This window comes from Chelonia mydas, chromosome 2, assembly GCF_015237465.2.
Source record: "Chelonia mydas isolate rCheMyd1 chromosome 2, rCheMyd1.pri.v2, whole genome shotgun sequence".
NCBI classification, from domain to species: Eukaryota; Metazoa; Chordata; order Testudines; family Cheloniidae; genus Chelonia; species Chelonia mydas.
In genome coordinates, this window is record NC_057850.1 from 223,307,465 (window position 1) to 223,325,244 (window position 17,780).

General features: G+C 41.1%; 1 protein-coding gene across 11 annotated transcripts in view; it reads left to right on the forward strand.

Moving 5' to 3' along the window:
- CACNB2 (calcium voltage-gated channel auxiliary subunit beta 2) overlaps positions 1-17,780 on the forward strand; it is a 395,704-nt gene that overhangs the window by 321,579 nt on the left and 56,345 nt on the right. For all 11 annotated transcript variants that reach the window (XM_043541295.1, XM_043541291.1, XM_037890800.2 and 8 more), the window contains one exon: positions 15,448-15,570. In XM_043541295.1, coding sequence (XP_043397230.1) covers positions 15,448-15,570 — 123 coding nt within the window. The remainder of the gene's footprint in view (positions 1-15,447; positions 15,571-17,780) is intronic.

Genomic DNA, 17,780 nt, shown 5'->3' on the forward strand with positions numbered 1-17,780 from the left:
GACAGTGGAGGTGCACACCTCTGTTTGGGAATGTGAAATCTAGCCTCCTTGCTGCCTGTAAAGTGGAACCAAAACAACTTTACTTCGAGCAGGACCCTCTATTGGTAATGGGGCAAGATTTTATGCTCATTTTGTGCCAGTGTTAATCTAGTCAGTTTAGACTCTGGATTTACATACATATAATGGGAAGTAGAATTTGGCCATCTGTCTTATTCTGTGTTGCTCTAATACAGAGCCAAAGAGAATTCAACTAATATTTTGAATATTTTTCTGTTAATAAAGAAATAATCCAAGACATCTTTGTAGTGTATGGTTTAAAACAAAATAAAAGTTTGAGAAGAGAGATTATTGTGATGGTATAACCAACAGAGCACAAACAATTCTACATCCAAGTCTTAAAATGACGGATTGGGAGGACACCAAGAAAGTAACTATTTTATGTTTAATGGAGGCCTGTTTCCTAGAGGTCATGATCATGTCAGAATTAAACTTGCAAAGTTAAACCTGAGTATTTAGCCAGCTGTGGCTAACATGGGGCTTAATGCAATGTGCTATGTGCACACACTATACAATATTATCAGCTGTTACATTGTTTGCCAGATGCACAAAAAGTAATCTCCTTTTTACAAATACAGTGCTGAAAAATGAAAAGTGAAGTAACCTTTTTCCATGCTGAAAATGTTCTATTAACAGAGTACCTAAGTTATGAGTAAATGTTGTTCTTAAATGAGATGCAAGTAAATAATTCTAAATTTACTGCGCAACGCTTAGTCACTGATGTGCTACCAAGGAGGTTAGTGTCAAAGATATTTTACTGTACTTGAATCACATGTAAGAAAGCATTTAATAGCTCAAAGTACTAATTGCTCAAAGTACCCACAAAAAATTATATTATTTCACTTATTTTTTCACTATTGTGTTTGTAAAAAGATATTGTTTGTTACAGAGAATTGCCTAGTCTCTCAGCAACAAATAGTTGACTCCAGTTCTACTTGCCTGTTCCTTAGCGCAGGTGTTCAGAGAAAGTGCTATACGAATGGCTTTTGGGGAGACAGAGGGTAAACTTTAAGGACAAAATAATGCTGCTTTTCCTGCTGAGTAATTTCTTTGTCTTACATGCTGTGATGGGGTGTGACTCACCACTGCGGTGGCCCCCTGCTGGATGTCCCAAGGATCAGCTCTGCTAGCCAGTGCGCCCTCTTCTGGTGCCATCTTGCTGCCATCACTTCTGCTGTAGGACCTAGTCATCCTCTTCATGACACAGTCCTCTGGTTGTGCCACACTCTGTGCTCCCCCATTCCAGGGGACCTGCAGTCGGTTGTCCAGCCACTTCCCTCAGCCCAATGTCTGGCCACTTCCTCAGTAGTGAAGAGGGGGCAGGCAGGCCCATCCACTACCCCAGGTCCCAGCCCAGGGACCCTGTAAATAGCCACCACTTGCTGCATCCCCGCCAACTCCCTTGTAGATCTCCCTGGGCCACTTCCCCATGGCCCCAGCTTTGCCCTTGCCTCAGGGCCTGGGCCTCAGCCTCAGCCTGCAGATGCCTTTAGCTCCCTTGGTCTCTGCTTGCAGCACTGTTCTGTCCAGGGTGCTTGCTGCACCCAGCCTGCAAGGCAGCCAGTCCTCCTCAAGCTTCAGGGAATGACTGAAACTGCTCTGCTCTGCAGCCCTTCTTATATGGGCCAGCCTGGCCCTGATTGGCTGCTCCTCACAGTGCCTCTCTGATTGGCTGCCTCTTGCACAGCATCCCAAGGGCTCTATTAATCCCTTAGAGCCGAGTGTGGGGCAGGAGCCCCATCACACATGCATATTACCTAAGTCAAAAGTGGGGATTTGTAAAGCAGTTTGGAATCTGTCTGAAAAAATGTTATATTACAGGTAGATATGATTATTGTTAAGAGAACTGGAAAAGTAAAACTGAATGGGCCTGATTCTCTAGTACAGTACTTTCTGGTGCTATCCTGGTGCAACTTAGTGGATTTCGGTGCAGTTCCACTGGCATAAAACCAATGTAATGGAGAATGTGGTCAAATATGTGTATCCTAATACCATATTAGTAACAACTAAAGTAATGGATGAGATACTTCCGTTCTAATCTTCTACTTTTCAGTGGTTAATACACACCTTTTTTTAGGGACCAGGTATTAAGTTTTTCATATTCTTCTTAGGGTGGGACTGTTCAGTAACCCTAGACCTCAAAGAAGATGGTCCTTGTGATGGGGATCTCTTCCAGCTCCACTCTGCTTGTAATATTGGGGGAGCATTTGAAAAGGGGTCACTGACGAGCTTTCCTTCAATGGCCAAGAGGATTCCGAGACCATCTCAGGGCTGCCTTCATTAGGATGTAGTTAAGATACTGCTCCTTCAATTTCTTTGTTCTGGTCTTAAAACTATAACAAATGGAGTACCTGTCTCCAACATGACCCTCACCTAGGGACTTGAGACCACGCAAATGATGGTCACTAATGGGCATAGGTTTTCTGTGGCCTGCGCAAGGTTTAAACCCTGAGCACCTTAACATAGGCCCTCCCAGTACGAGGCAGGGCGTGGAGGCCCTGCTACATAGATTTTTACATGAAAGCTAAAATAATCTAAAGAAATAATACTAAAAAAATAATGAAACAATAAAATGAGAAACAAAAAAAACAAATTTTAAGCTAAATGAGTATCACTAGGTAAGTAGTTTAGTAGGAACACTGAGGCTCTGACTACCAACCACAGATGAAAAGAAGGAACTGAGGGAGGGGTGACTCCACTCTATATGCTCACTTCACAGCATGCGGAACTTGGTAATGGGCAGGATCACCCCTAAGGCTACCACTAGGGAAACATCTCCAGCACCAGGGCATTTGGGGGTTGGACTAGATGACCTCCTGAGGTCCCTTCCAACCCTGATATTCTATGATTCTATGAGGTACACAGTGTAGTGGACATATACAACACATCTGGAAGAACAACAGTTACAAAAAGGTAAGTTGCTATTCTTTCAAGTAGTATCCCTATGGGTGCTCCACTCTAGGCATGCTTGTGTTCTCTGCACCTTTGATCGGAGATTTCTCATAGCAGCATCTGTTCGGCTCATACATATGTGCCAGTCAGCCTCATGCCATTGTTATATAGCACTGTGTGGGCAAACTGCCCTCAGTTCCTTCTCAACCACCTTGGCCTGAGACGGGGCTCTGACAGTTCTCCCCATTGAAATTATCTCAATGTGTCCCAGTTTTTATTCTAGTAGCTAGTTTATAGTAGTTCTTAGTATTAGTGTAATTAGTTAGTAAATAGAGTAGCTTTAGCTTCCTAGTATATATAAAAAATTGTATTAAAATTTTCATATGTATTATATAGATATACATTAGTTAGTAGATATTCTTATTCACTGCGGGGTTATGCCTGGTTCTCCTGGTTTCAAATATTGTCTGTTGTCATTGTCGTCGTCATCATCATCATCATGTTCCTATTATGCCTCTGGCGTTTAGGGCAGCGACGAAGCTCCTCCATTCCTGTCTGTTTCTGGCAAGTCTTTCAATGGTTCCCCAGCTGTGCCCCAGGTTTTTCTGCTTGGCTTCCACAGCTCTTTGCCATGTTGTTTTCGGGCGGCCTCGTTTTCACTTGCATTCAGGTGTCCATCTTATTGCTACTCGGGGTGATGTAATCAGTTTCCATCTGAAGCATGTAACTGATCTATCTCCAACGCCTCCTGGCAATGATGGTGCTCAGATTCTCTTGGCTGTCGTACCAAGATACAATCCCAGTAAATGACTGGCACTCCCGTTGCCTCAGGAAATTGCAGGGAATCCCAGAAGTGTAGCTTCTGTCTGGCGTTGAAGTCTAGAACCATAAAAAACAGGGAGATCAAACTTTGTGTCCTTATGGAGAGCTCGCTGCCCTGGCTTCTGACCCAGGGAAAGGGACACTCCCCTCTTCCCCAGTACATTGTTTTCTGAGCAAGTCTGCTTCCTCCACTATCTCTGAGCTATACTCTGAGGGCATCTAAGAGGAAGACCCAAAACTCCTCTCAAAAGTCTTCCAAAGACCATGTCCCAAGTTCACAAGGTAGGGAATCTACCTCAGAAAAGCACAGGTTATCCATGTCTTCAGGTACTTCAGCACCATCTGCTCTCCAGTCCAGTACCCATGAGACTCCTGGTTCCTCAGGTACAAAGTGCACCACTAGACCGAAAGACAGCAAAACCTCGGGCCTGGAGAGATCATTGGTACTGTCACCGGATCCAGGTTGCAAGAAGAGTTATTCCTCTGCTTCCTTGATACTGAAGAAGCCCGTTCAGGCTCTGACTGCACTGCCCTCAGAGCAGCCAAGACTCATGATATTGTCAGCTCCCTTGGCCACTATTACCTCAGTGGAGACCATGCTTGGTACCACAGGAGTTTCATTTTCCCTGAGACCTGGCTGTATCTGAGATGTCCAGTTCACCACTGCTTGGCTCCAACATATTTTTGCTACTCAATGGGCATTTCTTCCAAGACCACAAATGGGAAATTGATTCCAATGTGTTACACAACATATTCCAGCAATGGGGCAACCCCAGGGAGACTTTATCACTGTGGTGAACAACAAGAGATGTGCCCAGCTTTGCTCCAGGGGTAGGCTGGGTCACCGATCCCTGGGGGATGCCTTTCACCTTCATTGGTTGTCGGATCTACTGTACACAGTCCCTCCAGCTCTTCTAATAGCCAAAGTTCTACTCAAAATAAAAAAGAGCAAAGCCAGAGTCATCCTAATAATTCTGACCTGGCCCAGACAAACATGATTTCCTTACCTGATACACCAGATCACTCTCCAGGCTTCTCCTCTCCCAGAAAGGCAGGAAGATCTTTCACCTCAGTCTAGAGTGCTTTAACTCAAAGCACGGAGAGAGGGGGTATCAATAGTTCACAGGATTAGAGACAACCTGCTCAGAAGAGGTAAAAAGAGTACTAATACACAGCAGGAAACAGTCTACTTGCCACACATATTCTCAAAAATGGACACGATTTGTCTGTTGGTGTAACCTCAAACATATTCCACCGACTGCGTCATTGCTGCCAGATATATTGGACTATATCCTAACATTAAAAAGTTGGGGCTATCACTGAGTTCCATTAGCATCCACATGGCAGCCATCATGGCTTTCCATTCTCCAACAGAGGATTATTCTGTTTTTGCCCATCAAACGACAGGAGTTCCTCAGGGGGCTCAGAAATCTTTTTCTGCCAGTCAAGCATCCTATTCTGGTTTGGGACCTCAATCTGGTTCTTAAATGCCTTACAAGACCACCATTTGAAGTGGTGGCTACCTGTTCACTCCTCCATTTATCAATGAAAACAGCATTCCTGATAACCCTCAACTTAGTGTGTTGGGTTGGGGAAATAGGGGCCGTTATGGCACGTTCCCCATTCACAGTATTTATTAAGGACAAAGTCACTTTGTGACTACACCCCAAACTTTTACCTAAAGTTTCCTCTGAGTTTCATATTAGCCAACCCATTCGTCTGCCAATCTTCAACCCTAAACCTCACCTCGTTAAACAAGAGGCAAGGTTGCACACCCTTGACATCAGGAGAGCCCTGGCCTTCTATCTGGAAAGGACTAAACTCTTCAGAAAGGCCCCCAAATTGTTTGTTCACAGATGGATCAAAAGGGTCTGCAATCTCTAATCAAAGACTTTCTAAGTGGATATCCATCTACATTAATTCTTGCTATGAATCTTCTAATATTCAAGCTCCTTTAGTAAGAACTCACTCTACAAGGTCCATTTCCACCTCAGTGGCATTTCTCAAAAATGTGCCATTGTTGAAATATGTAAAGCCATTTCTTAGCCTTCTGTACAGACCTTTTTTGAACGCTATGAAATAACTCACGGCTCTGGTTTTGATACTGTGTTTGGCTCGGCTGTACTCTCTTCTGTACAGGACTCAGCTCCAAAGCCCACTCCGCTTAGAGGGAACTGATTGATAGTCGTGTAGAGTGGAGTATCCATAGGGACACTATTCAAAGAAGAGGAAGAAATGGTTACTTACCCTATGCAGTAACTGTGGTTCTTCGAGATGTGTGTCCCTATGAGTTCTCCACTACCAACCCTCCTTCTGCTCTGGAGTTCTCTGGAATAGGGCTTTGCAATAGAGAAAGAACTGAGGGCAGTTTGCATGCACAGTGCTATATAACAATGGCACAGGGCACAAAGCTGACTGGCACGCATGTGTGGGCCAAACGGATAGTGCTGTGAGAAATCTCTGATGAAAGATGCAAGGGGCACAAGTGCACTTTGAGTGGAGTACCCATAGGGAGACACATCTCAAAGAACCACAGTTATTGCACATTTTTCTTTTTACTTATACTGCTGCAAAGCAACCAGTTCATGTCAATTGCTTCTCAGCTAGACAATAAAGGAGAAGATGTATGAGTGTTTTTAAATTCATCAGTATCATTGAAAAACTGTCTTCTAGGATATCACATTATAATCCAATACTTCATATTAAATAGTGGATGTAATTACGATGCATCACTTTCCTTTTGTTAGTGTTTATAGCCTCCTCTTTCTTCACTGGGCTCTTGATCCAAGTCCTTTAGTTTCCTTCAATAGGAATTAAATCAGACCCTAAATTATCAGACAATTGTAGATCCTCTACCATCGATCTTCTCATGGGGAAAAATCTAGACCAGGAAGAATATACTTTTTATTTTGACATTGCTGATCTGTTTTAAATCCTCCTTCATGGTGGTCTATGCCCTCCAACTGCTGTCTTCCTTGCTGATGCTACATCTTTGATGCAGCTTTTGTGGTGGTACAAAAGACAAACAGCAAGTTCTGCTGATGGTTAATCAAGAGCCAGAAATCCATTTGATATTCCAGGACAGTGGTTCTCAACCTTTCCAGACTACTGTACCCCTTTCAGGAGTATGATTTGTCTTGTATACCCCCAAGTTTCACCTCACTTAAAAACTACTTGCTTACAAAATCAGTCATAAAAATTCAAAAGTGTCACAGCACATTATTACTGAAAAATTGCTTACTTTCTAATTTTTATCATATAATTATACAATAAATCAAGTTGAATATAAATATTATACTTACATTTCAATTTATAGTACATAGAGCAGTATAAACAAGTTATAGTCTGTATGAAATTTTAGTTTGTACTGACTTCGCTAGTGCTTTTGCTGTAGCCTGTTGTAAAACTAGGCAAATATCTAGATGAGTTGATGTACTTCTTGGAAAACCTGCATACCATCGTGGGTACATGTACCTTGGTTGAGAACCACTGTTCCTGGGTATTAATCGGTTAAATTTTAGAGTGAAATCCAGGCACCATTAAAGGGCCTGATTTTGCTACCCTTTCTTACACTGAGTAAAGACTTACTCTGTGGCTAGTCCCCTTGATCTCAATGGACTGCTTTCTGAAGAAGATGCTACTTAGCATGAGCAAACGTGACAGAATCAGGCCATAAATTGTCTTATGCAGAAGTTCTCACAATGAACAAGCAGGAATCAACAGGAAAACGTTCACATGCTACGTATGCTGTCCTAGTATTAGTGATGGGGGGTGTTTCTATTAATTAAGGAAAGAGACCATTTTTCTTTTTATAGTTTTTTTCAGAACAGTATCTTAGATAATTAATGTTTATAACTCTAACATATTATTGATGTTTCAAAAAAGGAAATATTCCCACATTTTAGACAATACCTTGTAAAACTGATTCTATAGTTACAAGTGGCTATTTCAACAAGCATATTGGGTTTTAAGAAACAGACTGATATTTGTTTGCGTTTCATTCCAAACTGATCCTTGAGTGCTGAGGGCTCATCTTAAATTCCTTTTTCTTTTGTGGCAGACAAAGGAATGCAAAAGATATGTTTAGTGATTTTATAGTTGTATGATTGTCAAGTTAATTAGTGATTTCTGGCAGCTTGTTGACAGAGAAGAAAAAAGAGAAAAAAAGGCACATGAACTAGGGTGCTGTACATAATTCTTAAAATGCTCACCATCAGAAAAGGCATATGTATTATATATTAGCCCTTTGCTGTTGAATATCTCTTCTTATGTTTGTCCCTTTTGGAATCAGATTCCTTCAAAAGATCAACAGGTTCCATTCTGTAGAGTGTAAAGGATATAGACTGGGAATGATATAAGCTATATTGGATATAGCAATTCAGACTTATTCCAGGAAAGAAAAGATAAACAAATGAACTGGGTTAGTCTCCAGTCATTTCACAGTACTTTCTGGGTCATGTGGCCTTGAAAGACCAGTAGTTGAAAGTACAATTTTAGTTTTAAATCATTAGCTGTGATTGAAAGAATAACTGAGGAACATTTTGGATTCTTCGAATCTACCATTTTAAAAGTTGGCACATTTAGGTCAAATTGGAGTGATGGAAAAAAACAAGAGTTAGGTAGTTCTGACCTAACACCTGGTTTTTTTCCATCTCACTCCAATTTGACCTAAATGTGCCAACTTTTAAGATGATAGATTCGAAGAATCCAAAGTGTTCCTCAGTTATTAGCAGAATTGTTACTTGGAAGGTGCAGGGCAACAAAAGAATCGTACAGACAAGTAGAGCTACAGAAAGAGAGATAAGGATTGAGAAGGTGGGCTGGTAGGAATTAATACAATAAGAGGCTCTGAATTAGTCATCTGAGTTATAAAAATGGATCATGAAAGTGCAAAAGATCAGAATTTCATAGTGGTTTTGTGCACTTCTTTGAACACATGCCTGTTTTCAAATCTCATAGGCATACTTCTTGTTTGACTTTTACATTGAATCCAGTGAAGCAAGTGCAAGTTACATAAAAAACTTTTTACCATTTAAGTGAAACCTGAAGTTTAACCAATTATTTTCACACCTACTCATGCATAACTTCACAACTTCCTTTTACAATATAGGGAAAGACAGTGGAATCTCTTTACCCTAGCTGTCTTATCCCCACATTTGGACTTGTCATCCCAAGTCAACTAGTTGGAATATTTCCAAATATCTGATAAGGAGAAATAATTCCTAAATGATAGAGTAAAAGGGAATATTGTTTGCCAGTCTTTCACTCCATGTGGCTGGTTTAACCACAAGAGTGAGGACGTGACTATACAAGAGTTGATGCATTAGTCATTTGTTGCTATTGTGGAAGGTTGTAATTTGCTTTAACAGCCGAATGAACTATTTTGGGCAACTGTTGCAACTACTTTCACATACTGTTGGCATGAGTAAGGAAGAACTGCTACTGGTATGGGTAAGAGGAATGCTGATACTGTCCCTAGATGGTAAATTCTGATCTTCATAGAGTGCTAATGGGTCTGTAAAAATGGGCTACATATTCTTGTCTTTGGCTAAGGTCCCATCATTTGTGAGGTCTGTTCCAAAGAAAATGTAAGTTAGTTTCACAATGAATATGAGTACATGCCAATAGGCTGTGTTGTCTAGACTGTATTTTCAACATACCCCATGTGGCTTTGTGTTATAGCCTCATGAAAATGACTAATATGAGGATTATGCTCTAATAATCATTCACCGTCTTCACTCGGATGATTGAAATAGCTGATTTTTAAAACTTCAAACTTGGCATACAGCTACGTCTTCTATGATTTATAGTCACTTTGTGAAGTTTGGGGGAAAATGTGTCGAGAAATTATTAAGGGTTAGGTATCATAACCCTTAACTATGTTGAGTAGTACTTCTTCAAGCAGCTCGATAGTTATCATTTTCCTTACGAGTTTAAGTATGCACATATTTAAGTGATACCAATTTCAGCCTTCCAATGACTGTACACATCCAGGCAGCAACTGCTGGTTTCCCATTTATTGTAAAGGTAGCATCAGGAGGAGTCCAGCAGAGGCCTTTCTTTGAGCCCCAGTATGCACAAATTTTGCTTTAATTATTGAGTCTAATGATCTCACTTTAAGTCCTACTATACATATGCATCATTATACTGCACATTGACATAAATCCCAACCGATAACCCCACTTTCTATATTTACTGCCAGTGGAACTCCCTATTAAAACCCAGCTATAGAAACAATCCTGACACCCCATCCCCATAAAGAAGCTCACGGTTTCATCCTTCCAACTGCAAAACTCTTTCCAGGTTGCCCGTTTAGATAAGTTGTGCTATTGCAGTTACATTAAGATCACATAAAGGTGCCATATTTTTTCTTTGGAAAATTAAATTTTAAAATTCTACATTATTGCAACAGTACGACTGAGATCTTAAACGTACAAGACTCTCTCTCAAAACTAAGTGATTGGGCAACAAAATGGCAAATGAAATTTAATGTGAATAAATATAAAGTAATGCACATTGGAAAAAATAACCCCAGCTATACATACAATATGATGGGGGCTAATTTAGCTACAACTAATCAGGAAAAAGATCTTGGAGTCATCATGGATAGTTCTCTGAAGACGTCCACGCAGTGTGCAGCGGCAGTCAAATGGGATATTAGGAATCATTAAAAAAGGGATAGAGAATAAGACGGAGAATATCTTATTGCCCTTATGTAAATCCATGGTACGCCCACATCTTGAATACTGCATACAGATGTGGTCCCCTCATCTCAAAAAAGATATAGTGGCATTAGAAAAGGTTCAGAGAAGGGCAACTAAAATGATTAGGGGTTTGGAACAGGTCCCATATGAGGAGAGATTAAAGAGGCTAGGACTTTTCAGCTTGGAAAAGAGGAGACTAAGGGGGGATATGATAGAGGTATATAAAATCATGAGTGGTGTGGAGAAAGTGAATAAGGAAAAGTTATGTACTTGTTCCCATAATAGAAGAACTAGGGGCCACCAAATGAAATTAATGGGCAACAGGTTTAAAACAAATAAAAGGAAGTTCTTCTTCACTCAGCGCACAGTCAACCTGTGGAACTCCTTGCCCGAGGAGATTGTGAAGGCTAGGACTATAACAGGGTTTAAAAGAGAACTGGATAAATGCATGGAGGTTAAGTCCATTAATGGCTATTAGCCAGGATAGGTAAGGAATGGAGTCCTTAGCCTCTGTTTGTCAGAGGGTGGAGATGGATGGCGGGAGAGAGATCACTTGATCATTACCTGTTAGGTTCACTCCCTCTGGGGCACCTGGCATTGGCCACTGTTGGTAGATAGGATACTGGGCTGGATGGACCTTTGGTCTGACCGAGTATGGCCATTCTTATGTTCTTATGTTCTAAGACCTGAAATAAAGTTTCTATGGTAAGTCTGCTACTTTGAACTTTTGCATTTTAATTTACAAATAATTGAAAATACTACATAAGCATAGTACAGTCCCCCTAATTGCCACTTTGCTGATGTGCAAACCAGTAATTCTCACAAAAAGAAACATCTGTTTTACTCCACTTCTCAGCAAAGATACCATAACTAAGGCCTGCAGTGAAGCATTATATTACTGAGACTCCATTACTCTTGCAAAACATCATGTACCCCACAGGCTATGCAGGACATTAGGCCTACATTAAGCAGCAGAGACCCTTCGCCCCCTTATGGCCCACCTCCCTTTCCAATCCAAACAACATAGAATAATATCTATACCAAGTATTGTTTGTTTATTTTTATATTAAATCCTATTATTTTATACTGCTGCAATGCCAGTACTAATAAGTAATGCGATAGTACAATATGTCAGGGAAAACCTGGATATGGCACTAGGGGCTTTTTGGTATCCAGGTAAAAGTATCAGGTGATTTTGGTTTCAGGCAGCTGACGCTTTTGCTGTGCGGTTAGGATGCTTTGCCTTTTTTCCCTTCTCTTTTTTGGGCAGAGACAGTGGTATCTTTATACTTGGGATGCAGTGTGTTGAATTGTTCATTCATCACCCTAGCAACACTTTACAGCAATTAGCTACTCACTTTAACTTACCCCAATTCCTGTCTCCAAATCGAGAAGTGTCTATAAGTCATGTTTACTTTGTGCTTCTGCTAAAACAATCAGCAGTGAGATAGTTAATGCTGACATTGAAACTGTCACACAGATGTGTTAAGACTCTATTAAGATGGATAGGGCATCAGTTATCTCCAGTTCGCACTTTGAAACTATTTTAGCAACTAGGAGGACTAGGGAGTTTGAGGCAGATCTGCAGCACTAAGGGAACAGAGAGCTGGCCTATCAGGGCTTCTGGGGACTTCTGATATCAGGGGAATTTCTGAGTGGCCCAAAACCATGGTCTGGAGCATCAGGAGGTGGACTCCAATGTACCCTGCGCTACAAGGATTCTATGCCAGCAGAACAGGCCCTAGGAGACTGCTGTAGGTGGCATAATTTAGTCTGTTCTAAATTATTCAGGGCTCTGGTTAGGGCTCTGGTTGGGTCAAGGATCAAGGCAGAATCACCCTGGGTCTTGCAACAAGCATAGTTTGACCTGACCCCAAGGATCTGGCTCTTTTTCCCTCCCCTTTTTAGATTAAAGCTTAGATTTTGGATAATAATTTGGAGAAATTTAAATGAAACCCACAATTATTATTTAGTGAATTACACAGCAGCCTACAGACCATCTATAAATAAACTATGCATTATCAAAAATAATCAAAAGTAAGCTGCACCTGTAAAATTAAATAAACTAATTATTTTATTATGCCATTTCTTTGATTGTATATGTTATTTGTTCATTTACTTACAAAATCAGAAAAGTCTATACTCTGTGTTGAATTGTACTTCTGGGGGAATTCTGCACCAAAAAAAAAAATTCTGCAAAATTCTGCATATTTTATTTGTAAAAATAATGCAACACAATCATGCTGGTTTCAATTATTTAGATAATTTATTTAAACTACAATGCAATGGATGGCAAATGGGAGTGGGGAGCATTGGAGGAAATCCCTAAACCTCCTTTGTCTAAGAGTAATGTAGCTAAGTTTGGACCTTTATTTCTAGTTGTTAGTCAACAAATATATGCAGCCATATGTTCAGTGTTACATCATAGGCAACAGAAGAGCAAGTGAGGGCTGGGGAATAAATTCACAATTTATATTGGCTACTGACCATCTCCAGAAAGGTCAGTAGCAAACAGTTCATGGAGCACATTTGGATAGGAAACTTTTTCAGTCCAAAAATTTAGACCAGTTCTAATCACTAAAGCACTATAAGCATTTATAAGGCCATACTGTCCTTTACGCCAGTCTGGCAATGTAAAGGAGCCTTAAATCTTTTACACCTATTTTATACTCCTGGGGAAATTCACAAAGACAATGGGAACAATTCTCTAAGCAGGCAGGCTGCTACATTCTGCTCTACCTGAAGGGACAGAGCCTGTCCCAAGCCTAAGCTCTGCCCCTCCATGCCAAGCATGCAACAATAGCAAGCGAGAGGGACAGAGTGTCTGTGTGTGTGTCTGTCTCTCGCATGCATGACTGCCCAGCCCCCTGTCCTATGATTTTCGTCTCTACTGGCTGGTCTGGATCCCTGAAATGACCTGCCTATGCTGTCAGGGAGGGATGTGTGACTGCTCTTGCAGCTTCCCTTTGCTTCCCCATCAGAAGTCATTTTTCTGTGGAGAAGCAAAGAAAACTGCTGGGTACATGAATTCTGCACACATGCAGGGACACAGAACTCCCCCAGGAGTAGGGACACAGAACTCCCCCAGGAGTAGGGACACAGAACTCCCCCGGGAGTAGTCATTAACAGAAATGAGTTTCTACTATCTGGATAATGTTTGCTTTAACATTGCTTTGGGAATCCACATTTTTGACTTTCATGACTTGAGTTTTTAAAATGTGTACATTAATGTTGCATTTACATAGGTTTTCTTACATTTAATTGTTTATTAACAATGGTTGTTATATTTTGTCACTTAGTCTCACTGTACCACTAACCTGAAAGTATGGTTTTACTCTGGGAAGTGACTAGTAAAGTTGGCACCTTCTTACTCAACAGATGTGCTCTCTAGGCCTGATCCTGTACCATTGACTTAAATGAGCTGTGATACAGCATGGCCAGAGGGCATCAGGAGTATGATAGAGGGGATATATGTAAGCCCCAGGATGATGAGAGCCTTATTCCCTGTAGAGGGAAGAGAGGTTGTTATAGATTAATTAGAGCACCTGAAGCCAATTAGAACACCTGAAGTCAGTCACCTGATTTAAAAAACCCTGCTTCAATCAGACAGTTGGAGCAGAGTGGTTTGGTGTTAGAGCAGAGAGCAGTTTGAAGGAGAGCAGAGTTTGAATAAGTGCTGTGGCAGGCCAGAAGACCAAGACCCTAAGCAGCGGCCAGTACATTCCTCGGCCTGTGCCGCTTCCGGCAGCTCGCATTGGCCTGGAGCAGTGAACCGCGGCCACTGGGAGCCGCGATCGGCCGAACCTGCGGACGCGGCAGGCAAACAGACTGGCCTGGCCCGCCAGGGGCTTTCCCTGCACAAGCAGTGGAACAAGTTTGGGAACCACTGCCCTAGGTAAAGGGAAACCCGGCTTTTGCAGAGCAGAGGGACTCCACAGACTCAAGGGGTTGGGAGAAACCTGGCCCAAGCAGAGAGAGTGCAGGAAGCCCCACAAACTGAAGGGCCGGAGGGGGAAGTAGCTCAGGGGAAGGAATCGCTAGTTCAAGTGGTTTGCCACTATCCCCTAGAGCCCCTGGGCTGGGAACTGGAGTAGAGGGCGGGCCCGGGTTCCTCCCTCTGCACTCCCCTTCTTTGGGATACTAGTGGGACAGTTAATACGCCAGATCAGGAGCGAGAAACGGCTCCCTGAACCCTCCCCCCGCACAAGAAGAGAAAGCGCGGGACCCATCATAGCAGTGCCGGCAATTTGCCACAGAGCATAGAATCAAACCCTCTTTGCATATTTAAGGGCATTTCATCTGGAACTTTGAGATCCAGAGTGAGTCTGCAGTGCTAGTGGCTAAAAATACATCCTTTCATTCATAAAATGAGAAAATATGTAACAATTGAGATAAAATAAACATGGAACTTCAGAATGCTGTTTTTATACAGGTACTTTTCAGTGTAGGAAACATTTTAAGCTACTTTAAGCACCACGAGAAGAGTGCTGGGCTATTTAATAGATGGAAAAGTCTTGGGGTCATCTAATTCTCAATGTAATATTGTGATGGTGAGCTTTTAAGGACATGTTGTACCTAATGTATGCTGTAAATGGACATTTTGACCTAAGATTTCAGTAGCGACAAGCTACTTTGGGTGCTTCAGTTTCTGGATGCCCAAAATCACTAGTCATTTTAGAAAATTCAAATTATATTTCTACATGAACATTACTAACAATTCTATTGCTTTGAAACTGAATGTCAGCTGTTTTTCTCAACTGAAATTGTTAGAATATACCTGTTATAGTCACATTGTGAACAAAAAATATTTTGAGTAGAGCAGTTCTTATATTTCGTAAGTTTTATGGCATATGGTTTTTGCTATGTTAATTGGGAGAATTAACTTCCAGGAGGATATATCAATATCTCTATATCTGACTCTATAGGTATGAGAGAGAAAATGTTCAAAATCTGTTTACCTTTTACCCTGCAGACAAAACCTGTTGCATTTGCAGTCCGGACAAATGTCGGCTATAGTGCAGGACATGATGATGATGTCCCAGTTCCAGGCATGGCCATCTCATTTGAAGCAAAAGATTTTCTCCATGTTAAAGAAGTAAGTAAAACTTGCAGCTGTTTTCACTATTTTATTAATAATAATAACAATAATAGCCCTTAACATCAACATAGCACTTTACATTTTCAAAGCACTGTACAAATATTACCAAAATGTAACAATGCAACAGGATTTGTAGCGTCCTGGAAATATTGTGCTCATTGTATATGATCTCTTGCACATTCCGCTTTCAAGTGCATAACATTTGAAAAGAAAATGATGATGTTCTCTGATGATTGTATCGCTTTTGTTGGCTTTAAAACAAATCTAGTTCTGCAATCTGCATGTTCAATTATGTAATCTCTGCAGGGATTCACTGTCCTCACACTATAGGGATTGGTTCTGATTTAGCAGCCAACAGTTACTTCTCTCTAATGCTTGTGAAAAAATTCCTTGGCCCTGTTTTTTTTTCCTGGAGTACCTTCATTGATTTCAGTTAATTATTTTATATCATAGACAGCATTTAAATATATTGTTATAAGAAATTAGACAGTAAATAAACAATGTAATAACTATCAATATGCTTATGCTAGCCTCCCAAGTGACTGTCTAATCATGTTGTCTGTGCCATTGGTCTACCCTTTCTCCCAATCAGTTTTTGGAAAATTTTTACACAGGCACAAAGGAAGTTTCATAGCCACAAATCTTCCTTCTTTCTCCCCTTCTTGCAAGAAAAAAATGTGGAAGGTCAACATCTGAAGTAAATAATTTTAAAACTTTCTCTGGGAAGCCGCCTGGTACAGGCTTCTGTTGCTCTCTTCTGAATTTCCTGAATCTAAGTCCCCAGCTCCCTGGCAGTGTGCCCCATGGTGTTTTTGCCCCAAGGTGATCTTCCCAAGAGCCCCCAAAATTGGACACTTGTGACAGGGCACAACAATTCCTATTACTCACTGATGCAGTAGTCTTAATAAACAAATTTCTGTTTATTGAGGCCGCAGGATAGCAGTAAATGGGAGGTGTTTATGCATTGTTGTTATTGTATAATGATTTTTTGTCCAGGCTAGTTGTAAACATAACTGCTATGCTTTGGAAAATTGCTTCTTTGGTCTCATGGTTGACTGCTGAAGTGATCTGCCTCCTGTGAAATTGTCATTAACTGTGGAAGAGGCAGAAAAGCTGGGAGTCAGCATAAAAATGATTGGAACAGTTCATCTGTACATGTGTAAAAACATCTCGAGCTTCTTTGAAATCATCCGAATTTCACTCCTGCGGAGAGACAAGGAATTCAGTTGTTGTTATTAATGGTAGTATCTATGAGGTGGGTAGGTGCTTTTCCCAGCATTCATGGAACAGTCATCCCCAAAGGAATTCTCAGTGGATAGACAGAAAGCTAGACAGAAATTAGGGAAAGGGAACAATAAATAGAGATTTTAGTCCATTTTACATTGGTGATTAATGATTAATTTTCCCGTGAAACATGAAACACAAATAAAAGGGAATAATTCAGATTCAAAGGGTGCACGATGAAGAAAAAAATCTTGTCTGAAATCCTCTATAATTTATCCTATGTAATATCTTCAGTGGCACAAAGGGATTTGCATTAAGAATTTTGAGGAACAGAATCATGGCAACACTTCAGCATTTTTCACATACACCCACAAAATAGGATTGTAACTATACTGTCATACAAAACTGCGATTTCAATTTTAATTGACTTCACATGTAGACAGAGTTGGCACTGGGGTTTGTTGCAGGGTTTGGTTCCTGGGTTGGTGTTTTTGTTGTGTGGTGTGTGTAGTTGCTGGTGAGTATTTGCTTCAGGTTGGGGGCTGTCTGAAAGCGAGGACTGGCCTGTCTCCCAAGGTCTGTGAGAGTGAGGGATCGCCCTTCAGGATAGGTTGTAGATCCTTGATGATGCGTTGGAGAGGTTTTAGTTGGGGTCTGTAGGTGACGGCTAGTAGCCTTCTGTTACTTTCTTTGTTGGGCCTGTCTTGTAGTAAGTGACTTCTGGCTCTATCAATCTGTTCCTTCACTTCAGCAGGTGGGTATAGTAGTTGTAAGAACGCTTGATAGAAATCCTATAGATGTTTGTCTCTGTCTGAGGGATTGGAGCAAATGCAGTTGTATCTTAGAGCTTGATGTAGACAATGGATCGTGTGATGCGGTCTGGATGAAAGCTGGAGGCATGTAGGTAAGTATAGCAGTCAGTTGGTTTCCAGTATAGGGTGGTGTTTATGTGACCATCGCTTATTAGCACTGTAGTGTCTAGG